Consider the following 25,021-nt stretch of genomic DNA (forward strand, 5'->3'; position numbering starts at 1 on the left):
GCAATGGAGAAGGAAGAGGAGCACATGCATAAACCTATGCATGCTCCTACCTGCACTTAACCATAAATAGGCAGTGAAACTACTCACAGTTCCATTAAAGGGGTTATCCAAGACTATAACAGACCTCCCAAAGTGGCCAACCAGCAGAAGTGATCATACTTACCTGGTCCCTGCTGCTGGATCTTCATCTCCCCGCTGTGCTGATAACAAAATAATTTTGACTGGGAGGTAGAGGGGCAAGTGACCGATGCAGCGAATTGATGGCCGCAGTGTTGACCTTCTCCCTTTGCCTCACCAGAAGAAAAGGTCCTGCATGCAAAACTTTTTTGGGGAGGTAAAATAACAGGATTCCGGACAGAAACTGTAGCCAAAACAGTCTGTTTAGTTATGTATGGGTCAGTTATCTGCCTTATCTGGCACTTCTGTTATTTATGCCGTTCTGCTCCTCTAACGGCGCTGAACAAACAAAAAAAATAAAATAGCAGTGATGTGAACCCAGCCTAAGGCCTCATGCACACAACCGTTTTTTTTTTTAAGGTCCGCAAAAACGGGATCCGTAGGTCCGTGTCCGTTTTTTCTTCCGTGCTTCTTCCTTGATTTTTGGAGGATCCACAGACATGAAGAAAAAGTCGTTTTGGTGTCCGACTGGCCGTGCGGAGCCAAACGGATCCGTCCTGACTTACAATGCAAGTCAATGGGGACGGATCCGTTTGACGTTGACACAATATGGTGCAATTGCAAACGGATCCGTCCCCCATTGACTTTCAATGTAAAGTCAGGAGTTAATATAGCATAGGATCTGAGTTTTCTCCAATCCGATGGTATATTTTAACTTGAAGCGTCCCCATCACCATGGGAACGCCTCTATGTTAGAATATACCATCGGATTTGAGTTAGATCGTCAAAACTCAGATCCGACAGTATATTCTAAAACAGAGGTGTTCCCATAGTGATGGGGACGCTTCAAGTTAGAATATACTAAGAACTGTGTACATGACTGCCCCCTGCTGCCTGGCAGCACCCGATCTCTTACAGGGGGCTGTGATCAGCACAATTAACCCCTCAGGTGCCGCACCTGTGGGGTTAATTGTGCGTATCATAGCCCCCTGTAAGATCAGGTGCTGCCAGGCAGGAGGGGGCAGACCCCCCTCACCTGTATTTAACTCATTGGTGGCCAGTGCGGCCCCCCCTCCCTCCCTCCCCTGTATTTAACTCATTGGTGGCCAGTGCGGCCCCCCTCCCTCCCCTGTATTTAACTCATTGGTGGCCAGTGCAGCCCCCCTCCCTCCCCAGTATTTAACTCATTGGTGGCCAGTGCGGCCTACCCTCTCCCCCCCCCCCCACCTAATTAAAATCACCTTCCCCCATCATTGGTGGCCAGTGCGGCATCCCCCCCCCAATTAAAATCACCTTCCCCCATCATTGGCGGCAGCGGAGAGTTCCGATCGGAGTCCCAGTTTAATCGCTGGGGTTCCGATCGGTAACCATGGCGCTACTGCAGTCCTGGTTGCCATGGTTACTTAGCAATTTTAGAAGCATTATACTTACCTTCGCTGTCTGTGACCGGCTGAGCGCTCCTCCTACTGGTAAGTGAAAGGTCTGTGCGGCGCATTGCCTATAGCACAGACCTGTCACTTACCAGTAGGAGGAGCGCCCGGCTGGTCAGACATCGCAGGTAAGTATAATGCTTCTAAAAATTTCTAAGTAACCATGGCAACTAGGACTGCAGTAGCGTCCTGGTTGCCATGGTTACCGATCGGAGCCCCAGCGATTAAACTGGGACTCCGATCGGAACTCTCCGCTGCCACCAATGATGGGGGAAGGTGATTTTAATTAGGGAGGGGGGAGAGGGGAGGCCGCACTGGCCACCAATGATGGGGGAAGGTGATTTTAATTAGGTGGGGAAGGGGGGGGGGGGGGGGAAGAGGGTAGGCCGCACTGGCCAACAATGAATATAATACTGGGGAGCGAGGGAGGGGGGCCGCACTGGCCACCAATGAGTTAAATACAGGGGAGGGGGGTCTGCCCCCTCCTGCCTGGCAGCACCTGATCTCTTACAGGGGGCTATGATACGCACAATTAACCTCTCAGGTGCGGCACCTGAGGGGTTAATTGTGCGGACCACAGCCCCCTGTAAGAGATCGGGTGCTGCCAGGCAGCAGGGGGCAGTCATGTACAAAGTTCTTAGTATATTCTAACTTGAAGCGTCCCCATCACCATGGGAACGCCTCTGTGTTAGAATATACTGTCGGATTAGAGTTTTCACAAAGTGAAAACTCAGCTCTGAAAAAGCTTTTATGCAGACGGATCTGCGATCCGTCTGTGTGAAAGTAGCCTACGGCCACGGATCACAAATGCGGATGCCAATCTTGTGTGCATCCGTGTTTTTTCACGGACCCATTGACTTGAATGGGTCCGTGAACCGTTGTCCGTCAAAAAAATAGGACAGGTCCTATTTTTTTGACGGACAGGAAACACCGATCACGGCCGCGGATGAACAACGGTGCATTTTCCGAGTTTTCAACGGACCCATTGAAAGTCAATGGGTCCACAGAAAATCACAGAAAACGGAACAACGGCCACGGATGCACACAACGGTCGTGTGCATGAGGCCTAAGTGTGATTTTGTAAAGAAAGTGAGAATTACTAGGAGATAGGACAGTCTGATCATAAAATGTATTCACCTTTCTTGCTGATCTACAGGCATTATCTTCCATCTTTTAATTAAACGTCTACGTAATAATACTGCTGAAAACTGACGAATCTGTGTCAATGAAATAAATATACATAATTAACAATAAAATTGTGATGCTCAACGAAAAGGTTGTAATGCTCAATGCAATTTTTCGGAATGAAAATACGTATCATATATTATCGTTTACATTATACATTTACTCATAGAAATTTCTTTTAAAGGGTAACTGTCATTTTTTTAATGTAATTGGATTGGTCTGACTAAGTTTACCTTAGTTCCCCAGTTAATACTTTTGTATAGGTAAAGAATTACCAAGTAATTGCAGCATGTTCTTTCCTCCCCCAGGCATTTCAGTGGTAGGGCTAAAACAGCATTGCTAGGTGTCCTCCGTCTCCTATCTTCTATATACAGAAGAGGGAGGACGTAGTAGTGGGCAGTCCCGAACGCCACGTCGGACCGGGATAGTGCAGATATTCCCGATAAACATTCTCGATCATGTACTCAGTAGGAAGACAGCGTGTTTAAGTCTGGAGAAAGCCGATTGGTTGGGGTGAGGCTGCGCGTTCCCGAGATGAGCCAAATTAATTCTAGGTAGTTAGGGAGGGAGGTCTTAGCCTCAGTGTAAGAGCATCGGTGGCCATCTTGAGAAGATAGTCAGAAAGAAGTCTTGTGAAAAGCGGTTGCTATGGACAGAATCTTATTAAACAAGTGGTATGTGAACACAATAATTAGTGATTTTATTACACGACACAGAGGCTCCTATTGCTATCTCTTTCTTTACTGAAGAACCAATAGCAGCAAAGAAAAACCCATATCCATAACAAGGAACTATGGCAACAAGCCCCTCCCACATATGATCCAGTATAATAGTCCTGGCTCCCACAGATTCTTCCTCTTTCATTGCTGCTGACTGAGCCAAGTATTGATTGTCTAACCCACATTGCTTTAGTATTATTATTATCGTCTTTTAGATTTCTGTTTTTTTCCATCACTTTTACTGTACCCCCCCCTTTGTTTTAGTTCTCTCTCTCTATATATATATATATATATATATATATATATATATATATATATATATATATATATATATATTTTTTTTTTTTTTTTATTTGTTTCCCCTTCTTTTAGGGATTAGGTTTTGATATTTTTTTTCTTTCCTCCGTCTTCCCTCCCCATTCGCCTCTTTGTGGCGTGTTTCTTTTACTAGGGCCCCCGTGGGAATAGGTTTTTTCCTTCTCCCTTACCCTTGCCTCCTTGTCTGTGCGCCTCTCCGGCTGGTTTTCTCTGCGCCGCTTGCGGTCGGCCGAAGTCTCGCGTGATTTCGGCTGCCATTTCCTTTCCCGTCGGCTTCTTCACTCCCGTCGCAGCGAGATCTCACTTCGCGCTTCTCACAGCGCTGAGCGCGATCTCGCGAGATCTTGTCTGCGTGTGCCTGCAGGAAACGGTGGTTCACTCTGGTGCTCTGACACTGCCGCCCGGATCTCCACGTTGCTGCTCTGCCGGCCAGATAAGCTAGACCGGTATTTCCTGTGAACGGCTTCTGTCCCACTCTGCCTAGAGCCCCATAATATTTAGATTATACTTTTTATATAGATATTTTTCATATATACCCCGTTAGGCCTTTACAGCTATATTATATGTCTTATCACAGTCTTCCCCCTCCTGAGGACATAGAAGAGATTTTTCTTCCCCAGGAGTCAGGCCTCACGTCTGAGGAGACACAAGCCCTGGAGATCCAGCGCTCTGTGGCTATGGCTATTCAAGCCACCATGGCCTCCATGTCCACGGCCATATCTCATTCGATTTCTGAGGCCCTGATGGCACAACTATCATCCTCCAAGTCCTGTAGCCGCCCTAAGCCCCCGAGCTCACGGCCAGCTACATCTGAACTATCTGCCTCCAAAAATAAGATTAGTGGTGTGAAACCTGCCACCAAAGATGGCGCGCCTTGTTCACGCAAAAGAGCCTATGCCCGCCAGGCAGAAAAGGCGAGGCAGTGGAAATGCGCCAGAGCGCAACATGACACGGATTCGGAGTCCGATCTCGGATCTGAGGAGGAGGCTCAGTCTAGACCTAAGAATAGTTCAGAGGAGGACGACCTAGAGCTATTAGAAGTGGACCCCCCTGGCCCATCTCTTACACCCCTGACTACCAATACCGAGGTACCTTTGGAACCCTCGACGGCGGTATTGGATCCCTCTGGAGAACCACTCTTTGACCCGGATGCGCTTCACCATCCCAGGTCCGCAGAGTGACTCCCATCCGTACATGTCGCCAGATACTTAGAGGCCCGTGTACGCCAGCCCCTTAACAAGGTGCCCTAGACCCATTGTCCCGAATAAGGTCTGCGAGACCCCTATTGTTGAGCCCAAGATGTCACAAATCCTCTCAAAGTCCGGGTGGAACCCCCGTAGAGGGTCTAGAATAGGCTTTAAAGGCCTGTCAAGACAAGCTACTAGATATCCTAGGTCCCCATACAAAGATATTTGAGCTAGCTGAAGCCGCTAGAGCTCAGAATACCCTGGTAGACCCGGAGGAACTCCGCGGATGGGTGCAGCGTGCATCACTGGCAATGTAAATACTTCACTCTCTATCGAGAGATGAAAGGCTATCCTATTTAAGATTGAGCCTAAGCTCTCCAATCTAGCCTTAATAGAAGCGGGCAAGGACGGCCAAGGCCTCCTATTTGGAGATTCTTTTATTAAAGATCTCTCTCGTTTTGTGGGGGCCTTCACCGCCCTTGATAAGGCCCAGTCCTCCATGAAGCGAGTATTTCAGGGACGGGTCTCCACCAAGGCCGGCAGCTCTAGGGGCCGTCTGTCCGGTCAACTTTCCAGACTCGTGGTTCAGGTCGAGGCTCCTTTTCATACAGAACCCCCTACCAGGAATCCCGACAGCCTCCCGCCTTCTTTCCCACTCGTGGTGCTTCATGGCGATCCCGTGGATCCAGAGGACCCTCATCTTCCAGGCGTCCATTCGGTAAGTTTACCAACCCCATTGTCTTCTTCAATAACTTAGGTAGGGGGCAGACTCCGTCTTTTTTCCCACGTATGGTCATCCATCACTACAGACCCATGGGTCCTTTCGACCATCCACGGGTTCCACATAGAACTGGTGAGTCCCACGATACACATTCCTTCCCCTCACCCTATTATCCTCCCTACCCAGAAGCAACTCCTTCTCCACAAGGAGTTGAGGGCTCTCGTTCGGAAAAGGCGCGATAGAACCAGCCCCTTTATCTACCAACGGCATCCTCAGAAATATGTTTCTTGTGGCCAAAAAAGGGGGTCAGATGCGACCAGTTATCAATCTTCGAGCGTTAAACGCCTTCGTCCGTTATCGCCACTTCAAAATGGAGGGCATCCACCTCCTCAGGGACATGCTCCTCCACCAAGATTGGTTGGTCAAACTAGTCTTGAAGGATGCCTATTTAACGGTTCCGGTGTCGGAGACGTCCAGGGATCTCCTTCGTTTCCAGTGGGACAAAGAGGTGTGGCGGTTCACATGCCTCCCCTTCGGCCTCTCTTCAGCTCCTTGGTGCTTTACCAAGTTGCTACGTCCGGTCGTATCCTACCTCCGCAGTCGGGGGATTCGTCTAATTATTTATCTAGACGATATCCTACTCATGGCCCGGGACCGTTCAATCCTGCTAACACACTTGAGCTGGACCATGGATCTATTAACCAACCTGGGTTTCCTCCTCAACTTGGAGAAATCCTGCTTGACTCCTGCCCAAGCCAAGCTAGAATTCTTAGGCTTCACTATCAACTCGAACACAGAGACGCTCAGCCTCCCGTCCTCCCAGGTCCGGGCTATCCGCAAGGAGCTTCGCCACACACTCTCTCTTCCTCAGGTCTCTCTACGCCATCTGGCTCACATCATAGGTCTCCTATCCTCGTCGATCCAGGCAGTCTTCCCAGCACCTCTGCACGACCGAGCCATGCAGCGTCTCAAGACCGCCCACCTTCACGCGGGTCTATCCTACACGGATCTGGTCACTCTAGACGAGGAAACCAGGGACGAGTTGACATGGTGGATCTACAACCTGGACGCCTGGAACGGCAAGGCTATCTTCGGCCCTCGTCCAGACTTTACGATAGAGTCAGACGCCAGCCTTCTGGGATGGGGCGCTTATTGCAACAGAGTGTCCACAGGGGGATATTGGTCCGCAGAGGAGTCCGGTTTGCACATCAACTCCTTGGAGCTTCTGGCAGGCTCTTTCGCCATTCGCAGTTTCTTGAACGGTCTAGCCAGGGCATGTATCAGGCTGCGGATGGACAATATTTCAGCAGTCCATTATGTCAACGCCATGGGGGGCACGCATTCGACTGCGTTGTCCCATTTGGCTCGAGACTTCTGGACCTACTGCCTGGCCAGGGATATCACTGTGATTGCGGAATATCTTCCCGACCTTCACAACACTCTCGCAGACTGGAATTCTCGCTGTCTCTCCGACTCCAGCGGTTGGAAGTTGGACACGACTGTATGCTCTTCCATATCCTCCCTATGGGGACCATTTTATTTGGACCTCTTCGCGTCCCGTTTGAACACCCAGCTTCTCCGATTCTACAGCTGGCGCCCGGATCCAGACGCGCAGGCAATCAACGCTTTTCTACAAGACTGGTCCGGTCACCTCATGTATGCCTTTCCGCCATTTGCCATGATTCCCAGAGTATTAGCCCATGTCCGCCAGCAAGGGGCCGAACTGGTTCTGATAATCCCTTTCTGGACCTCTCAATCATGGTTTCCCCAGCTTCTGGAGTGCTTGATCCAATGCCCTCTACTTCTACCAGTTTTTCCAGACCTCCTTTGAGATCCATCCGGTCGGCGACACCCTCTCGTTTTAGAGGACTTCCTGCAGCTCCTGGCTTGCAGAATTTCAGTGAGCCCTGGGACGTCTCGGGCGTTCCGGACTCAACTCGACACCTTTTGGAGCACGCATGGGCTCCCGGAACCAGGCGGTCCTATCGGGCAGCATGGAAATCCTGGGCTGACTGGTGCCTGGCTCGGCACGTGGATCCCGTTTCAGCTCCTGTGACTGAGGATCCTCCAGTTTATCACATCGTTTTTTGATGATGGTAAGGCATATCGTACAATTAATTTGTTTCGTTCTGCCATTTCATCCTCTCACCAGGGATTTGATGGGTGCCCTGCGGGTCAACACCCCTTGGTTTGCCGCCTTCTTAGGGGCTCACATCTTGCGCGTTCTCCTAGACCCCGTTTCTCCTCCACCTGGGATGTCTCTTCGGTTTTATCTTTGTTCTCCTCGTGGCCGTCGAATCCGGATCTTTCCTTGCGGCAACTTTCCGCTAAGTTAGTCTCCCTATTCAGTTTGATCTCCTGCAAAAGAGTCTCGGACGTTAGAGCCTCAGACCATGACGCTCGTTCTTTTACGCCTGAGGGCGTTGTGTTCAATATCATGCGTCGCACCAAGACCAACATTCGGTCTGTGTCTTATCCCAGTTTCCCTGATTTTCCGGCTCTCTGCCCAGTTGCCTGTCTGCGGGATTATGAGTCTCGTACTGTCCCGCATCGCACTTCTGCCTGCCCTCAGCTTTTTCTCTCTTACCGCCGTCCCTTTAACCCCGTTACCAGTGTCACGTTGGCTCGTTGGGTTATGTCCTTGTCAGGAGTGGACACTTCAGTTTTTACGGCGCATTCCACTAGAGTGGCTTCAGCGACTTCTATGGCAGTTGCAAGGGCAAGATTGGAGGACATAATGCGACTGGCGGATTGGTCGCGAGTCTCTACGTTTCGGGAGTTTTATTTTCGTCCTCCTGCTCATGTTTTTTCCTCTGTTGTGAGTCAGCTTTAAACTCGCAATAGGAGCCTCCGTGTCGTGTAATAAAATTGCATGATTTTCCTACCTTTTGTATGCAACTTGATCGAATTTTACTTTATCCACATTACTTGCAGTAACAATTGCATGCTTGTTTTTCTTGTTTTCTTGTCATAGGATGAAAACTACCGTCATATTCGGCCTGACATCTTGGATGGCGTTTGCTTCTCCAGCTTCGTCCTTTTGGTTGGAAAGTTAATGTTTAGTTGTGGTTGCAGTTTCGCTGTTTTCGGTTGGAGATTAGTTATCTGATGTTCAGCATTCCAGAAGTGTATCATCGCCAAAGAAAGAGGAAGAATCTGTGGGAGCCAGGACTATTATACTGGATCATATGTGGGAGGGGCTTGTTGCCATAGTTCCTTGTTATGGATATGGGTTTTTCTTTGCTGCTATTGGTTCTTCAGTAAAGAAAGAGATAGCAATACTCGCCTCCGTGTCCTTAATAAAATCATGACTTTACTTCACAAGTTAGGAAAATCATGCAATTATGAATTATCACCACAGCAGCAACATACAGTATATGATAATTGAATTTTGAGTGAAAATATGACAGTTATCCTTTAAACATAATCTTAGCACCGTCTTACCAGACATGCATTTTTTTAAAAGTGTAACTTTCATTCTTTTATTTTATTTGTGTAATGTATTGGGGCAGTGATGCTGACCATTTTTGTGATATACTTTAATTACTGAAACCATACATTTCTACTAGAAAAATAGCTCTAAAGTGGCCCATTTTGAGCCTTAGCAATGCCCCTCTGTCTTCAGTTTACATAACACAGTCAGTGTAAGGCTACTTTCACACTGCTGTCTGGTGTGGATCCGTCATGGATCTGCACAGATGGATCCGTACCGATAATACAACTGTCTGCAGCCGTTCAGAACGGATCCGTTTGTATTATCTTTAACATAGCCAAGACGGATCCGTCTTGAATACCACTGAATGTCAATGGAGGACAGATCAGTTTTCTATTGTGCCAGATTGTGTCATAGAAACGGATCTGTCCCCATTGACTTACATTGTGTGTCAGGACGGATCCGTTTGGCTCAGTTTCGTCAGACGGACAACAAAGCGCTGCAAGCAGCATTTTGGTGTCCGCCTCCAAAGCGGAATGGAGACGGAAAGGAGGCAAACTGATGCGTTCTAAGCGGATCCTTTTCCATTCAGAATGCATTAGGGCAAAACTGATCCGTTTTGGACCGCTTGTGAGAGCCCTGAACGGATCTCACAAACAGAAAGCCAAAACGCCAGTGTGAAAGTAGCTTTAAATCAAATCTTTTTAATTGATTTTCAATAAGATTTTATGCAAACAACCCAAAAAGGGGAAAACATAAACCCTCCCTCTCCCACCCTCCCCACACCCTGAGTCCCGGGTTCGCGGTTGTAAGAAAATCCATAGGAGAGGCATCGATGATGGCTTCGTATTACTCCAAGAATCATAGTCCCAGAAGATCTTCAGGATAAGCCATTGCTCGACTTCGCATTGGTTCTCCATTTTTCATATGCAAATCCAGCATTCATGCCAACTATCTCCCAGCCTTAGGCTACATTCACACGTCCGTGGTGTGTTGCGGACCCGCAAATTGCGGGTCCGCAACACACCAGCCCGTCACCCCCATAGAAATGCCTATTCTTGTCCGCAAGCTGCGGACAAGAATAGGACATGCTCTATCTTTTTGCGGAGCTGCGGACCCAAAATCGGGGCCGCGCTCCGCAATTGCGGCTGCAGACAGCACACTGTGTGCTGTCCGCATCCATTCCGTCCCCATAGAGAATGAATGGGTCCGCACCCGTTCCGCAAAATTGCGGAACGGATGCGGACACATTTTGCGGACGTGTGAATGGAGCCTTACTCACAGATCATCATGCAATACATTCCCATCACCATTCAAAGCAACAAGTCTACTACATTAAACCACAACATTATAATGTGATATCCAAAGGGACCATATATTTTCGAATTTCTTATTACTCCCTCGTTTTTGGTATACGTAACTCTCTAGTCTTACTAGCATATGAATCTTATCCACTAAGTTCTGGATAGGCGGGGGGACAGAGGCAATCCAGTGAAACGCAATTAACTTCCTTGCCTGGTAAAGGATTCTTGTGATCGCTATTCTAAGCTCAGGGGTAACGGGTATCTTTTTGGTATATCCCAGAATACAGATTGTAGGAGTTAGATCAATAGTTATATCAAACACATTACATATTAAGCTCCCCACATCAGACCAAAATCTTCGCAGCCTTGGGCAATTCTACATTAAGTGAATTAAATCAGCATTATGTGCGCCACATCTAGGGCAAGTATCCTCCGTCCTATACCCCATTTTGTGTAATAAGACTGGAGTTCTGTACACTCTATGTATTAGCAATTGTGAGACTCTGTGGGCCTCACTTACCGCTACCACCGGAAAATCCTCCAATACCTCCTCCCACTGTTCCATTGTTAAGTCAGTGACATCATGTTGCCATTTGGAATACAGCTGCAGCGGATGGGCCTTGTGTAACGCCTCCATTAAGCTCAGATAGAATGAGGAGATCACCCCTCTTGTATCCCCCAGGGAGGTAATATGAGTAATAATCAGATGTGATTCAGGAGAGACTATTTTCTCCTTACGGTCTTGTATTTGTACAGCATGCCGTACCTGAAGGTAGACATAGAATAACTTCTTAGGCAGACCAAACTCTTGTTGTAACATATTAAAGGATTTAAGACAGTTATTCTCATATAGCTGACACATTCGATTAAGACCATAGACGTCCCATAATTTCGCACATTAGTTACCGTGCTTAGCTCCTTGTACAGGTAGTTAGGCCAGATCGGGGTAAGTTGTGTATACCCTTGGATTCCTACAATCTCTTTAGCTTGCCACCATACTGTGTGTATGGTGCGTAAGATACCATATTGTCTACCCTTGTCATAAAAAACTCCGCCCTCCAAAGCTGACATTACATTCTTAGTATGGATAAGCTGCTGCACGACTCGCCCAACAGTGCTCAACTAAGGCTACTTTCACACCTGCGTTCGGGTGTCCGCTCGTGCGCTCCGTTTGAAGGGGCTCACAAGCGGCCCCGAACGCAGCCGTCCGGCCCTAATGCATTCTCAGTGGACGCGGATCCGCTGAGAATGCATCAGTCTGCCAGCGTTCAGCCTCCGCTCAGCGAGCGGACACCTGAACGCTGCTTGCAGCGTTCGGGTGTCCGCCTGGCCGTGCGGAAGCAAGCGGATCCGTCCAGACTTACAATGTAAGTAAATGGGGACGGATCCGTTTGAAGATGACACTATATGGCTCAATCTTCAAACGGATCCGTCCCCATTGACTTTCAATGTAAAGTCTGAACGGATCCGCTCATGCTACTTTCACACTTAGAAATTTTTCTAAGTTATAATGCAGACGGATCCGTTCTGAACGGATGCAAACGTCTGCATTATAAGAGCGGATCCGTCTGATGAAACATCAGACGGACCCGCTCAGAACGCTAGTGTGAAAGTAGCCTTATCTACCTCTCCCCATCCCCGAAGATGCTGTAATTGGGCCGCTATATAATACATCTGTGGGTCAGGGACACTCAACCCCCTTCCCTGGGTTTTGGATCTACACAGCACCGCCAAGTTTAATTCGGGGTGTTTTTTTCTTCCAGATGAGGTCTCGGAATATTGCATTAATAGAATGAAATATTCGTAAGGGGATCCAGGACGGGGAGTTATATAAAATGTACAAGAGCTGTGGCATAAGGATCATTTTTAACAAGTTGGTGCGACCGATAAGTGATAAGGGGAGTCTAATCCACACTTGGATCTTCCATCTGAATTTATCTAATAGCGGTAATAAATTCAAACGGATAAAATCCTGAGGATCCGCCGATACCTGTATACCCAGATACTTAGAGGGTACAATCTGCAAACCCGCAGTAAAACTATGATCTGTCTGTGTAGTACTTCCCAAAGGCATTAGCATTGATTTTGCCCAATTATTAGTCAAGCCAGAGAGACGCCCAAAATCATTAATGATTTGCATAGCTGCCGGTAGAGAGGAAGTCCAGTCATCAAGAAAAAACAAAAGGTCGTCCGCATAGAGAGCGACCTTTTCCGTTACTGACCCACAAGTGATACCCTTCACCGCCTCTGCCTTTCGGAGAGCCTCTGCCAAAGGTTCCACCGCGATTGCAAACAATAGCGGTGAAAGAGGACACCCCTGTCTAGTCCCCCTGTGCAGTTCAAAGGAGTCAGAAAGATTGCCATTCACCTGTAATCTAGCAGTAGGGCGTGCATATAGTAACTGGACCCAATTAATAAACCCTGACCCGAATCCCATGGCCTTTAGTACAGTAATAAGGTATCGCCATTCCACACTGTCGAATGCTTTGGCCGCATCCAGAGACGCGACCGCCGCATCTGACACATGGATTTGGCCCACCTGAATATTCAGGTACAGTCGTCTAATATTCACAACCGTTGACATGTTGGGTATGAATCCGGCTTGATCAGAGTGGATTACAGACTTAATCACAAGGTTCAAACGGTTAGCCAATACCTTCGCCAACAGTTTGATGTCCATCTGTAGTAAGGAAATGGGTCGGTAAGATTCTGCCTCTAGGACGTCTTTCCCCGGTTTTGGGATAACCACAAAAATGGCCTCATTCATAGAAGCTGGCAGGGCCTTACTAATTTGAGCCTCCTTAAATACTTCTAACAACTGGGGCAGGAGTACTGAGGAATATGTTTTGTAAATTTCAGCTGGTAGTCCATCCCCCCAGGAGCTTTATTATTGGACATGTCTCGCAGCGCTATTTCCAATTCCATAAGGGAAATGGGAGCGTCCAATTGGGATTGTTGATCTTGTGTAAGAGCAGGGAGATCAAGTGGGACCAGAAAGCCTTCCATCTGAGCCTCAGAGGCAGTGATTTTTGAGGAGTATAAATTGGAGTAAAAGGAATACATGACCTCTACCCACCTGCTCCGGGGAGGTACATATCGACCCTTCTGAATTGCGCAGAGCTGGTATAAAGCTGGACTGATGTTGGGCCTTAGTTAAGAGAGCCAACAATCTCCCTGTCTTTTCTCCCTCCTCATAGTGCCGCTGTTTTTGAAAAAATCTCCTATTCTGTGCATTCACCAATAATTGATCATTCAGCGACTTTTGGGCCTCTTTCCACTTATTCTCAGAATCTACAGATGGATTTAAAATACACTCAGCTTCTGTTTCTCCTTTTTCCTCCCATTAACCCTCACTATCAGAATACCTCGTAGAAAAGCTTTCAGCACGTCCCAAGCAATCATCCGCGAGGCAGTAGGTAAATTAAAAGTGAAAAATTCTGCCAATTGTTGCTTAACATCCGCTACATCCACTAGTATATGCAGCCAATTCGGGTTAAATTTCCAACACCTGTCTAATGATTGTCAGTAACGGAGAGGTAAACAAGGTCTCGTACAAAATGGCCCATAGCTTCATTTCCTAACACCAAATCAATTCTAGATAATGAGCCATGCGAACTAGAGTGACAAGAATACTGTCCCACACCCGGATTTCTCATTCTCCAAAAGTCAAAAAGCGCTGCCTCCTGTATTAAGCGCGTAAAGGGAGTAATACCCTCACTAATTACACTAGAGGTCTGGCTGAGCTTGTCTAATTTTTGACAGGGAACAGTATTAAAGTCACCGAAAAGTAGAGTGGGAACCTGTGGCAAGTCCGCGATAAAGGAAATCACTCAGCGATGGTGAATAGAGCGGAGGGATATAGATCCCTATAAGAACGCATTAGACATTAAATAAAGTGCAGTGCAATATATCTCCCTTCCTCATCAATTCTTTTGGTGATGCAGGTAAACGGAATATTTTTATGAACCAGAATGCTCACTCCCCTGGCGTTTGACGAGTACGTGGCATGGAAGCTATGTCCAGCCCAGAAAGGAGTGAGCAAGTGAGTGTCAGAGGAGAGCAAGTGTGCTTCCTGCAAACAACATATTAAAGGCTGGTGTTGTCGTACATTGTCTAAAACTGCTTTTCTTTTGTTGACGTCCTTAATCCCTCTCACATTCCAACTCAGAAGATTTACGGAGCTAGCCATAGTCATCAAACATCAGCAAGTGACTAATTAGAGCGTACCTCTTAAGAACCCAATTTCCCCTAACCGCGACCCTTGGAACCCCCCCTATCCCTACCCCATGTAAACAATTGGAATCAAAGGACGGACAACGGCCGTACCAACAGGTCCCCGCAAAAACTCCCATGACAGGACCGCGGGATCAATAACCAAAACCCGTCAGCACCACCGGGCCCAGCCCCGTAGTTGGCTACAGGCCCGGCCTTAGGTGTCCAGGCGCCCTGTGCGAGCTAACCTTGTGGCGCCCCCCCCCCCCCCCCCAAAAAAAAAAACACTGCTTGTTGCTGGCATCATGGCATAGGCTGGCTGAATATCCAACCAAGTAGTTACCAGCCCACACACCCCAAAGGCCGGTGTAATGTCATACTTCCCTACTTCGTGAGATTTCCCTACCCTCGTCACTTCCGGTCGCACCGGACATGACGTGAGGAGGTGTGCAGCGCCGCGCAGGCGCACAACGTCAGGTTAGGGAAGTTTCACAGCAGAATGCGCATGCGCCAGTAGTCTCGCCGGCGGTTAGGGTAGGGAAAAACTATGGGCCAGTGCGCAGGCGCAGTGATCGGATGGATGTTCTCAGCTGAACACCGGCCGACACTGCGCATGCACCGGGAGCCTCACCAGCGGTTAGGGAAGGGAAAAATTACGTACGGGCCAGTGCTTTTTCACTACCCTAACCACTGGTGAGGCTCCCAGCGCATGCGCAGTGTCGGCCGGTGTCCTGCTGAGAACATCCATCCGATCACCGCACCTGTGCACTGGCCCATAATTTTTCCCTACCCTAACCGCCGGCGAGGCTCCCAGCGCATGCGCACTCTGCTGTGAAATTTCCCTAACCCGTCGTTGTGCGCAGTGCGCCCCCCCAATATAATAAACATTGGTGGCACAGTGCGCCCCCCCCAACACCCCAGTATAATAAACATTGGTGGCTCAGTGCGCCCCCCCAACACCCCAGTATAATAAACATTGGTGGCGCAGTGCGCCCCCCCAACACCCCAGTATAATAAACATTGGTGGCTCAGTGTGCCCCCCCAACACCCCAGTATAATAAACATTGGTGGCGCAGTGCGCCCCCCCAACACCCCAGTATAATAAACATTGGCGCAGTGCGCCCCCCCTCAATATAATAAACATTGGTGGCGCAGTGCACCCCCCTCAATATAATAAACATTGGTGGCGCAGTGCGCCCCCCCTCAATATAATAAACATTGGTGGCGCAGTGGGCAGTGCCAATGAGGGTTAAAAAATAAAAAAAATAATTAACTCACCTCCTCCAATTGATAGTCTTCTGTTCTTTCTTCATGACCTGTCAAAGGACCTGTGGTGACATCACTGTGCTCATCACATGATACATCACCATGGTAATGGGTCATGTGATGAGCTCAGTGACGTCACCACAGGTCCTGAAGAAAGACCGGCAGCTACGCGATCAACTGGAGGAGGTGAGTTAATTTTTTTAATTTTTTTTTTAACCCTCATTGGCACTTCCTACTGAGCCACCAATGTTTCTTATACTGAAGGGGGGGCGCACTAAGCCACCAACGTTTCTTATACAAATACAGGAGGCGGGTGCCGGAATCAAATAGCCGGCACCCGACCTTTGTGACAGGGAGCTGCGATCAGCGGCAGTTAACCCCTCAGGTACCGCACCTGAAGGGTTAACTCAACTGCCGCTGATCGCAGCTCCCTGTCACAAAGGTCGGGTGCCGGCTATTTGATTCCGGCTCCTGCCTCCTGTATTTGTATTTCAGGTCAGTTTTCTTCATTGGTGGCACAGTGGCCACAGCCCCTCCCCTCCTCCTCCCGTCTCTCTTCTTATTGGCAGCGGCGGGGGCAGCAGGCAGGTCAGACAGGGGAGGGGGAGATGGAGGGGGCGCCCCGAGGGAGAACACAAGTACAGCCTCGCCTGCCGCAGATTACATTGCGAGCTGTCGGCCGCCCAGCGCCCCTGTTATTATGGCGCCCTGTGCGGCCGCACAGCCCGCACACCCCAAAGGCCGGCCCTGGTTGGCTACCCCGTGAGGAGAGTGGTAGTAAAATACAAAAGTAAACTCTGAACCATGTAACACGGAACAATGAAAATAGAATCTGCAATCATTGGGGCCTGTAAAGTCCTTGGACCCACCGCTATCACCCCCTCGGACTATGCAATTTCAATATAATCTCAAACCTAGCTATATTATATAACTTCTATGGATCCCCGATATCTTTTGTTAGAAAGGGAAAACAGTGCAATCAAAATGGAAACTCTAGTACATAGCAGCATAAACATTCAGGAACACATTCTCATGCATGCATTCAGTGCAGTATACTCAAGTATTCAACGGCAATCAGAAGAGGAGATAATTCAGTCCCCGTCTGCCTGTGGTTCCGCCGCGCGGAGTTGTCGCTCATGACGATCCAGCCATCGCACCGCTTCTCTTGGGTCTTCAAAAAATGTGGTAGTCCCAAAGGCAACTACTCTCAATTTTGCCGGATAAAGCATAGAGTAGGACACGTTGAGAACTCGCAGGCGTCGTTTTAAATCCAGGAATTTCTCCCTTCTTTTCTGGACATCCAGAGATTAGTCAGTAAAGAGTGCCATCTTCTGTCCGTTAATAGACATTGCAGGCATTTCACAAGCTTTTCTGAGAATAATGTCCTGGTCTTTATAGTGGAGTATTTTCATGAGCACTGGTCTGGGTGGGGCACCCGGTGGTAAGGGTCGGGTCGGAACCCGATGCGCTCTTTCTACTGCGAAAAGTGGAGTCAGAGATTCTGTCCCAAATTGCTCTTTAATCCAATTTTCTAAGAAATCAGTAGGGTTCGGCCCTTCCACAATACGCACATTATTTCTGCGTAGACGGTTTTTCAAGTCGTCCTGTTTGTCCGCAATAACATCTAGCTTGTGGGCATACTCACTCGTTTCCCTTCTGAGAGGTGGTATGGCGTCTTCCAGATCCCCCATGCGGCCTTCTAAAGCAGTGGTACGTTCCGCCAACCGTTTTAAATCATGGCACACTATAGACACGTCCTCTTTAATAGTGCCCACTTGCATTGTAAGAGCGGTTAAGGACTTACTGCGTTTAGTGATTGCTCGCAGGACGTCCTTAAGAGTAGGCTCTTCTGGCTCTGGATCTGCATCCATCTCAGCTCTGTCTTTATAAGTTAGCAGGGAGTCACTTATGTCAGAGACATGCCTGGCTGCAGTGCCTACAGCAGTATCTTCTTCCTCCGAATCAGTGGGAGGATTGTGCCTGTTGCCACTGCTATTATTTGCTGGGGTTGAGGCTGTATTATGGGCATACTTGCCCAGCTTAGCTGCTGCTTCCCGCTGAACCTCCCCAGCACGCTCTCGGCGCCTCAGCGTGTCCGGTCCGGCGCCTCAGCGTGTCCGGTCCGGCGCCATCTTGGGTATCTCTATCAGCGCTTTTAGCTCCTCTCCGGCCGGTCATTTCTCCTCCTGCTGCTGTAACACAGGTACCGGAGGACTCAGGGCACCGTTAGGCAGGCTGTAGGGATCCAAGTATGATATCTGGAGCGGTTTATCAGGATAATATGCCGAAGGTCTGCGGGAGCTCACCGGACCTGCGGCCGCTCACATGCTCGGCTAGCCACGCCCCAAAAATAGCTTTAGCAAGTCTCCACTGTTATGTAAACAGAAGACAGAGGGGCGTTGCTAAGGCTCAAAATGGGCCACTTTAGAGCTATTTTTCTAGCAGAAATGTACGATTTTAGTAATAAAAGTATATCACAAAAATGGTCAGTATCACTGCCCCAATACATTACACAAATAAAAAAAGAATGATCGCTCGGTAGACTCCCTATATAGACTTAATTATACTCCCCTACTGCATAAGATAGCTCAAGAATTGCATACATAGCATAATATACCCCTATCACTCTTGGGTAGGATACATCTAATTAAAATGATGAGCTTCTCCAGACTCTCATATCCCCTCCAGTCCTTACCCCTATTGATAAAGCATACGGATATCACCAGGTTGCATAGTGAATGCCGCATATTCTTTGGCAATGTAGGCGCTCCAGAATAGGTATCAAAAATAAAGGGAGGAATGAATCTACCAAATATATTACTGTATAACTTCTCCTGCCTATTCAGACATATCATATACTGGGTGCGCCATTCAAGCTTTCACTCGGATTATGAGCTGGAGAGAAACTTCTGTTCACCTTGGGATCCCTGCACTCTACTTTACACAGAGCTGAGGGCCTTAACCATGTGTTTCAGGACATCAGTGTCACGGCACGGTCTGGGTAGTAAACTCCAAACCGAACACAAGAGGGAAGGGAAAAGGTACTAGGCCTGGAAACTAGGGAAAGGGGAAAGCTCACCACCTAGTGAATCCCTAAACCGAGCCCTGACTACTATCAGTATGAACAGACCTCAATGGTAGGAATGTTCATACGCAGGAACCTAGAGCCCTATCTAACCCTAAAGGGCCCTGGAAATAGTGTCAGGACAAAGAAGTCCTGTTCCTTCCCAGTTGAAGGAACAGGAGACTCCCTCAGGCGCAATACTTCAACTCTAGGCAAGTTCTTTAAAAAATGGCACTGTTTCATAGTGCAGCTCCTCTCTAGTTCGGAGATTGAATCGATAGTGAGGCCCTTCACTTTGACCCAATGGTACCTGACCGAGCAACTAAAGGGAACGCTGGGTAGGCTGCAACATTTAAGGCTAAGGGTACTTTTACACTTGCGGCAGAGGATTCCAGCAAGCAGTTCAGTCGCCGTAACTGCCTGCCGGATCCGTCAGAACGTGTGCAAACTGATGGCATTTGTCAGATGGATCAGGATCCTGATACGTATGACAAATGCATTGAAATGCCGGATCAGTCTCTCAGGTGTCATCTGGAAAAACGGATCCGGCATTTATTTTTTTTCTATTTTTTTTTTCGGTCTAAGCACGCGTAGACCGCAATGCCGGATCCGTTTTGCTGGAACACTCGGGGACTGATCCGGCAGTAATGCATGTCAATGGTAAAAAATGCAGGATCCGGCATTGCGGCAAGTGTTCCGGAATTTTGGACGGAGACAAAACCTCAGCATGCTGCTGTATTATCTCCGTTCTGAAAAGGCAAAAAGACTGAACTGAAGACATCCTGAACGGATTGCTCTCCATTCAGAATGCATTAGGATAAAACTGATCAGTTCTTATCCGGTATTGAGCCCCTAGGACAGAACTCAATGGCGGAAAAGAATAACGCTAGTGTGAAAGTATCCTAATACAACATCACCATACGTAGAAGGGTAAATGGCTCGCTGAAGTTTCTCGCTGGATTGATAAATGAGCGCAACATTCAGACCACTGTTTTTTGTCATGGAATGTTTCCTTATGAGCAGGATATGTTTTTATGATAGTTGTACAAACTTATGTAAGATGTGTTGTATTTTAAATAAAGATAGCTTAAAAAAAAAAAAAGAATGACAGGTACACTTTAAAGCAGGCATGCTCAACCTGCGGCCCTCCAGCTGTTGTAAAACTACAACTGCCACCATGCCCTTCTGTAGGCTGATAGCTGTAGGCTGTCTGGGAATGATGGGAGTTGTAGTTTTGCAACAGCTGGAGGGCCGCAGGTTGGCCATGCCTGCTTTAAATGGTCAGACATTGAGTGATAGGGTAGCTATCTAATAGGGGACACTAGTGAGCCGGCTTTCGTCGTCTGGGATGGGAGCTCATTTACATAACCTTTTCCCCAGGGAATGTACAATCACATCAATAATCCTCATCCGATAACTAATGCAAAGGGAATGAAAGGAGTTGGCCCATTAACAACATTAGGTGATAAATATATGATCCCCTGCATATATGGTGCAGATTTTGCTGCATGTCAACGGACAAAACTGCATCATTACAGGTGTTCACTGCGAAGGATAAAATCTATGTTGGAGAAAATGGGTATGCTACCGATATCAACCCACATTTAGGCTCCATTCACACATCCGCAATTGCATTCCGCATTTTGCGGAACGGAATTGCGACCCGCGCTTCCGGGTCCGCAATTCCGATCCTGAAAAAAATAGAACATGTCCTATTCTTGTCCGCAATAGCGGACAAGAATAGGTATATTCTCTTAGTGCCGGCAATGTGCGGTCCGCAAAATGCGGAACGCACATTGCCGCTGTCCGTGTTTTGCGGATCCGTAAAACACACACGGATGTGTGAATGGACCCTTATTCTGCTTTTTCCTTTCATTTTTCTTTTACATAGCACGTGGAGGAGATTCCATAAAATCTCATTCCACCTTGCTGGTTCTGCACAACATTGCAGTTTTTTACAAAAAAAGCTAATTCGCAGTGTACCCGACTAGAGCCTGAGCCCTGCTGTATAAAGTTCACAGAAAACTGTAAATGTCTCCTTCGCCCATATTGTTTTGTCAAAATTTTCAAACTAGGTGCTGGTGAATTGCTTCTTCTTTTACACCCTGCTCCAATTACTCGTCTTATCTACTGTATAACAAGTGATTTTACAGACTGTCCATATTCAGGCCCAAGTACATCATCTATGGAAACAATCTCAGTACCTGTGGGTCTTGTGCACCTCGCAGTACATCACATAGTGCTGGGATAATCGATGGATCCTTGACAGCTTCTTTTAACTGAGCAGTGGCCTGTAAAGGACAAGAAGAATTTTTACCTGATATACGTACTGTTCTAGAAAAAGGAAAGAAACACTGGACCCCCTCTGCCTTTTTTTTTTTGCAGTTTTCCCCAAGTAAAACTAAAAAGAAAAGAAAAAAGAACAATAATGTTAAAGGGGTTATCCGTTCATTATCGGACACCCAAGACCCCTGCTGATCGCTGTTAGAAGAGACCAGCACTTTGTGAGTGCCACAGCTTCTCCCTAGGCCATGTGATGTCATTGTACATCAGTCACATGGCGTAGGCGCAGCTCAGGGGTTGAGCTGGAATACCAAACACTGCCGCTATACATATACAATGTGCTGCGTAGAGCCTGGAGAGATGCCAGGAGTCGGCTGTGCTCACCAGAGCTCCAGTGTACGCGGCAGCTCCAAGGTCAGCTGACCCCCACCAATCTGATAATGAGGAGTGGTCATCCATATCAGATTGGCAAGCGTCCGAAACACAGAAATCCGATCAGCTGTTACCTTGCAACTGCGGCGCTGGAACTACACAGTGTAGTGGATGGCGCTGCTTCTCTTCACTTCAATGGGAGCAACGCTGCAGTTAGAAGTTCCATTCAACTACACAATGGGATAGGTCATCAAGATCAAAATCTTGGACAATCCATTTAAAAGGGGTTGTCTCACTTCAGCAAATGGCATTTATCCTGTAGAGAAAGTTAATACAAGGCACTTACTCGCTGGCTTCATTCCTTTTTCCATCACATTATACACTGCTCGTTTCCAGAGGTTACGGCCATCCCTGCAGCGCAGATATGAGTTGGTCTGGAGGAAGCTGCTGTGCATGTGGGCCTGCGCATGCTCCCATGGTCCTGGCTACCAGATAGGCTGGCAACTTTTCCCATAGTGTGCAAGCACGACCACAGCTGCTGGATTGCAGGATGGCCGCAAACCCTAGATAGGAGCAGTGAATAATCTGATGGAAAAATTTATCTAGCCAGCAAAGGAGGCAATATGGATATTCACAACACATTAGTAAGGGCCTTGTATTAACTTTCCCTACATGATAAATGTCATTTGCTGAAGTGGCAACCCCTTTAATGTCCCAGGATATGTTGGCAACTATGCAGACACTGACAACAAATGGGGGACCTCTCTAACCTCTAATGGAGGCGGTTGAGGGAAAAAATACCCCTGCGTGCGCAACTTTTTTTCCTGTCAAAAATGATGTACAGTAACAGAGGCTCCTAAGGGAATTGTCCAAACAGCCTATCTTGTCATTGATAATGTGCCATCATCTTTTAGGCTGTGCTCACATCACATTTTTGTCCCACTTTTAAAATATACACTGTTTCATACTGCAGAAATCGGCAAAAAGAAAAAAAACAAAACTTAAAGGGAGTCTGTCACCTCATTTTCACCAATATAACTAACAACACACAGAAGATTGCAAACCCTTTCCAAGCATATGTACCTGTATGTGCTGTGTGTCTGTATTCCATGTCCAGGAAAAGCACTTTTGTTCTGCTGAAAAACAGCTCCCAAGTGCCCAGCTGAAAGTGAAAGTAAAAACAGCTCCCAAGTGCCCAGCTGAAAGTGAAAGTAAAAACAGCTTTCACTCCTGACTCGATTTCTAACGGCTATAACTTCTGATATAGTGGATATAAGGCCTATTGCACACGACCGTATGGCTTTTTCAGTGTTTTGTGGTCCGTTTTTCACGGATCCGTTGTTCCGTTTTTTGTTTCCGTTGTGCTTCTGTTTCTGTTCCGTTTTTCCGTATGGCATATACAGTATACAGTAATTACATAGATAAAATTGGGCTGGGCATAACATTTTCAATAGATGGTTCAGCAAAAAACGGAACGGAAACGGAAGACATACGGATGCATTTCCATATGTGTTCCGTTTTTTTTTTGCGGACCGATTGACTTGAATGGAGCCACGGAACGTGATTTGCGGGCAATAATAGGACATGTTCTATGTTAGAACGGAACGGAAAAACGGAAATACGGAAACGGAATGCATACGGAGTACATTCCGTTTTTTTTGCGGAACCATTGAAATGAATAATTCCGTATACGGAACGCAAAAAACGGCCAGTAAACAGGGGGGAAAAACGGCCGTGTGCAGGGGGCCTAATGCTGTGGTTCTGTTTTTGTTTGAAAGGTTAGAATGCCAGCTTTCAGAGAAGACCAGACCCATATCTATCTAGCTGGTACCAATCCTAAGATATAAGCAGCTACAGTAGCCCTCCCCTCTTCAGTCTGGTTTGCTTTGGGCACTTGGAGCAGCAGAGCTGTTTTCCAGCAGAATAAGGCCTCATGCACAGGGCCATTGTGCGCGGGCAACGTCCTTGCAGCGGCCGGGACGGATCAAGACCCATTCAACCTAAATGGGTCCGTGATGAGTCAGCACCGCCAAAAAATAGAACATGTTCTATTTGTTTGCAGTGCGGAGGCATGGACAGAAACACCACAGAAGCACTCCGTAGTGCTTCCGTGCCTCTGTTCCGCACCGCAGCTCTGGATTGCGTACCCATTCAAGTGAATTGGTCCGCATCCGTGATGCGGAGAGTACACGGCCGGTGCCCGCATACTGCCCGCGGGTGCATGAGGCCTAAAAGTGCTTTCCTGGACATGGAATACAGACACAAAGTGCACACAGGTATGCTTGGAATGTGTCTGCAATCTTCTGTGGTACAGTGCTGTTAGATATATTGGTGAAAAAGAGGTCACAGACTCCGTTTAACCCTTTCACTACTGGAGGTTTTTTCGTTTTTATTTTTCTTCCCTATTGTGCTTGAGCCATAACTTTTTTATATTTCTGTTCACATACCTCTATGATGGCTTATTTTTTGCGGGACAAGTTGTACTTTCTATTGCCACCATTAATTATGGCCTAAAATGTAGTGGGAAGTGGTAAAAAAATTCCAAATCGGGTGGAATTGGAATAAAAACGCAATTCCTCCACAGTTTTACAGTATTTTTTCCCCACAGCATTTCATTTGCGGCAAAACTGACCCATGCTCTTCATTCTCTGGGTCAATACGATTACAACGATACCCCATATGTATAGGTTTTTTATGTCTAAATAGTGTAAAAATAAATTGAAACTTTGATAAATGTTTGATTTTTTACATAACCATATTCTGACCCCCATAACTTTTTTATACTTATGTCTACTGAGCTGTTTAGGGGCTCATTTTTTGCAGGACAATTCATAGTTTTTATTGATGCCATTTTGGAGTCTGTGTGACTTTTTGATCACATTTAATTTCTTTTTTTGGGCAATGAAAAATGGCAAATCGGCCATTTTGACCCATTTTTCCGTCATGCAATTTGCCGTATTGGAATTTCTTTTTTATATTTTAATAGTATTGGCGTTTTAAGTCGCAGTGATACCCATGATGTACACTGCTCAAAAAAATAAAGGGAACACTTAAACAACACAATGTAACTCCAAGTCAATCACACTTCTGTGAAATCAAACTGTCCACTTAGGAAACAACACTGAGTGACAATCAATTTCACATGCTGTTGTGCAAATGGGATAGACAACAGTTGGAAATTATAGGCAATTAGCAAGACACCCCCAATAAAGGAGTGGTTCTGCAGGTGGTGACCACAGATCACTTCTCAGTTCCTATGCTTCCTGGCTGATGTTTTGGTCACTTTTGAATGCTGGCTGTGCTTTCACTCTAGTGGTAGCATGAGACAGAGTCTACAACCCACACAAATGGCTCAGGTAGTGCAGCTTATCCAGGATGGCACATCAATGCGATCTGTGGCAAGAAGGTTT

The 25,021-nt window shown here is 47.3% G+C and overlaps 1 protein-coding gene across 1 annotated transcript in view; it reads right to left on the bottom strand.

Moving 5' to 3' along the window:
- IPO4 (importin 4) overlaps positions 1-25,021 on the bottom strand; it is a 186,518-nt gene that overhangs the window by 157,091 nt on the left and 4,406 nt on the right. Inside the window, exons 2-3 of the mRNA XM_040416922.1 lie at positions 21,161-21,247; positions 2,685-2,764 (exon numbers count right to left, since the gene is read on the bottom strand). Coding sequence (XP_040272856.1) covers positions 2,685-2,764; positions 21,161-21,247 — 167 coding nt within the window. The remainder of the gene's footprint in view (positions 1-2,684; positions 2,765-21,160; positions 21,248-25,021) is intronic.

Source organism: Bufo bufo, chromosome 2 (genome assembly GCF_905171765.1).
Source record: "Bufo bufo chromosome 2, aBufBuf1.1, whole genome shotgun sequence".
Lineage (NCBI taxonomy): Eukaryota > Metazoa > Chordata > Amphibia > Anura > Bufonidae > Bufo > Bufo bufo.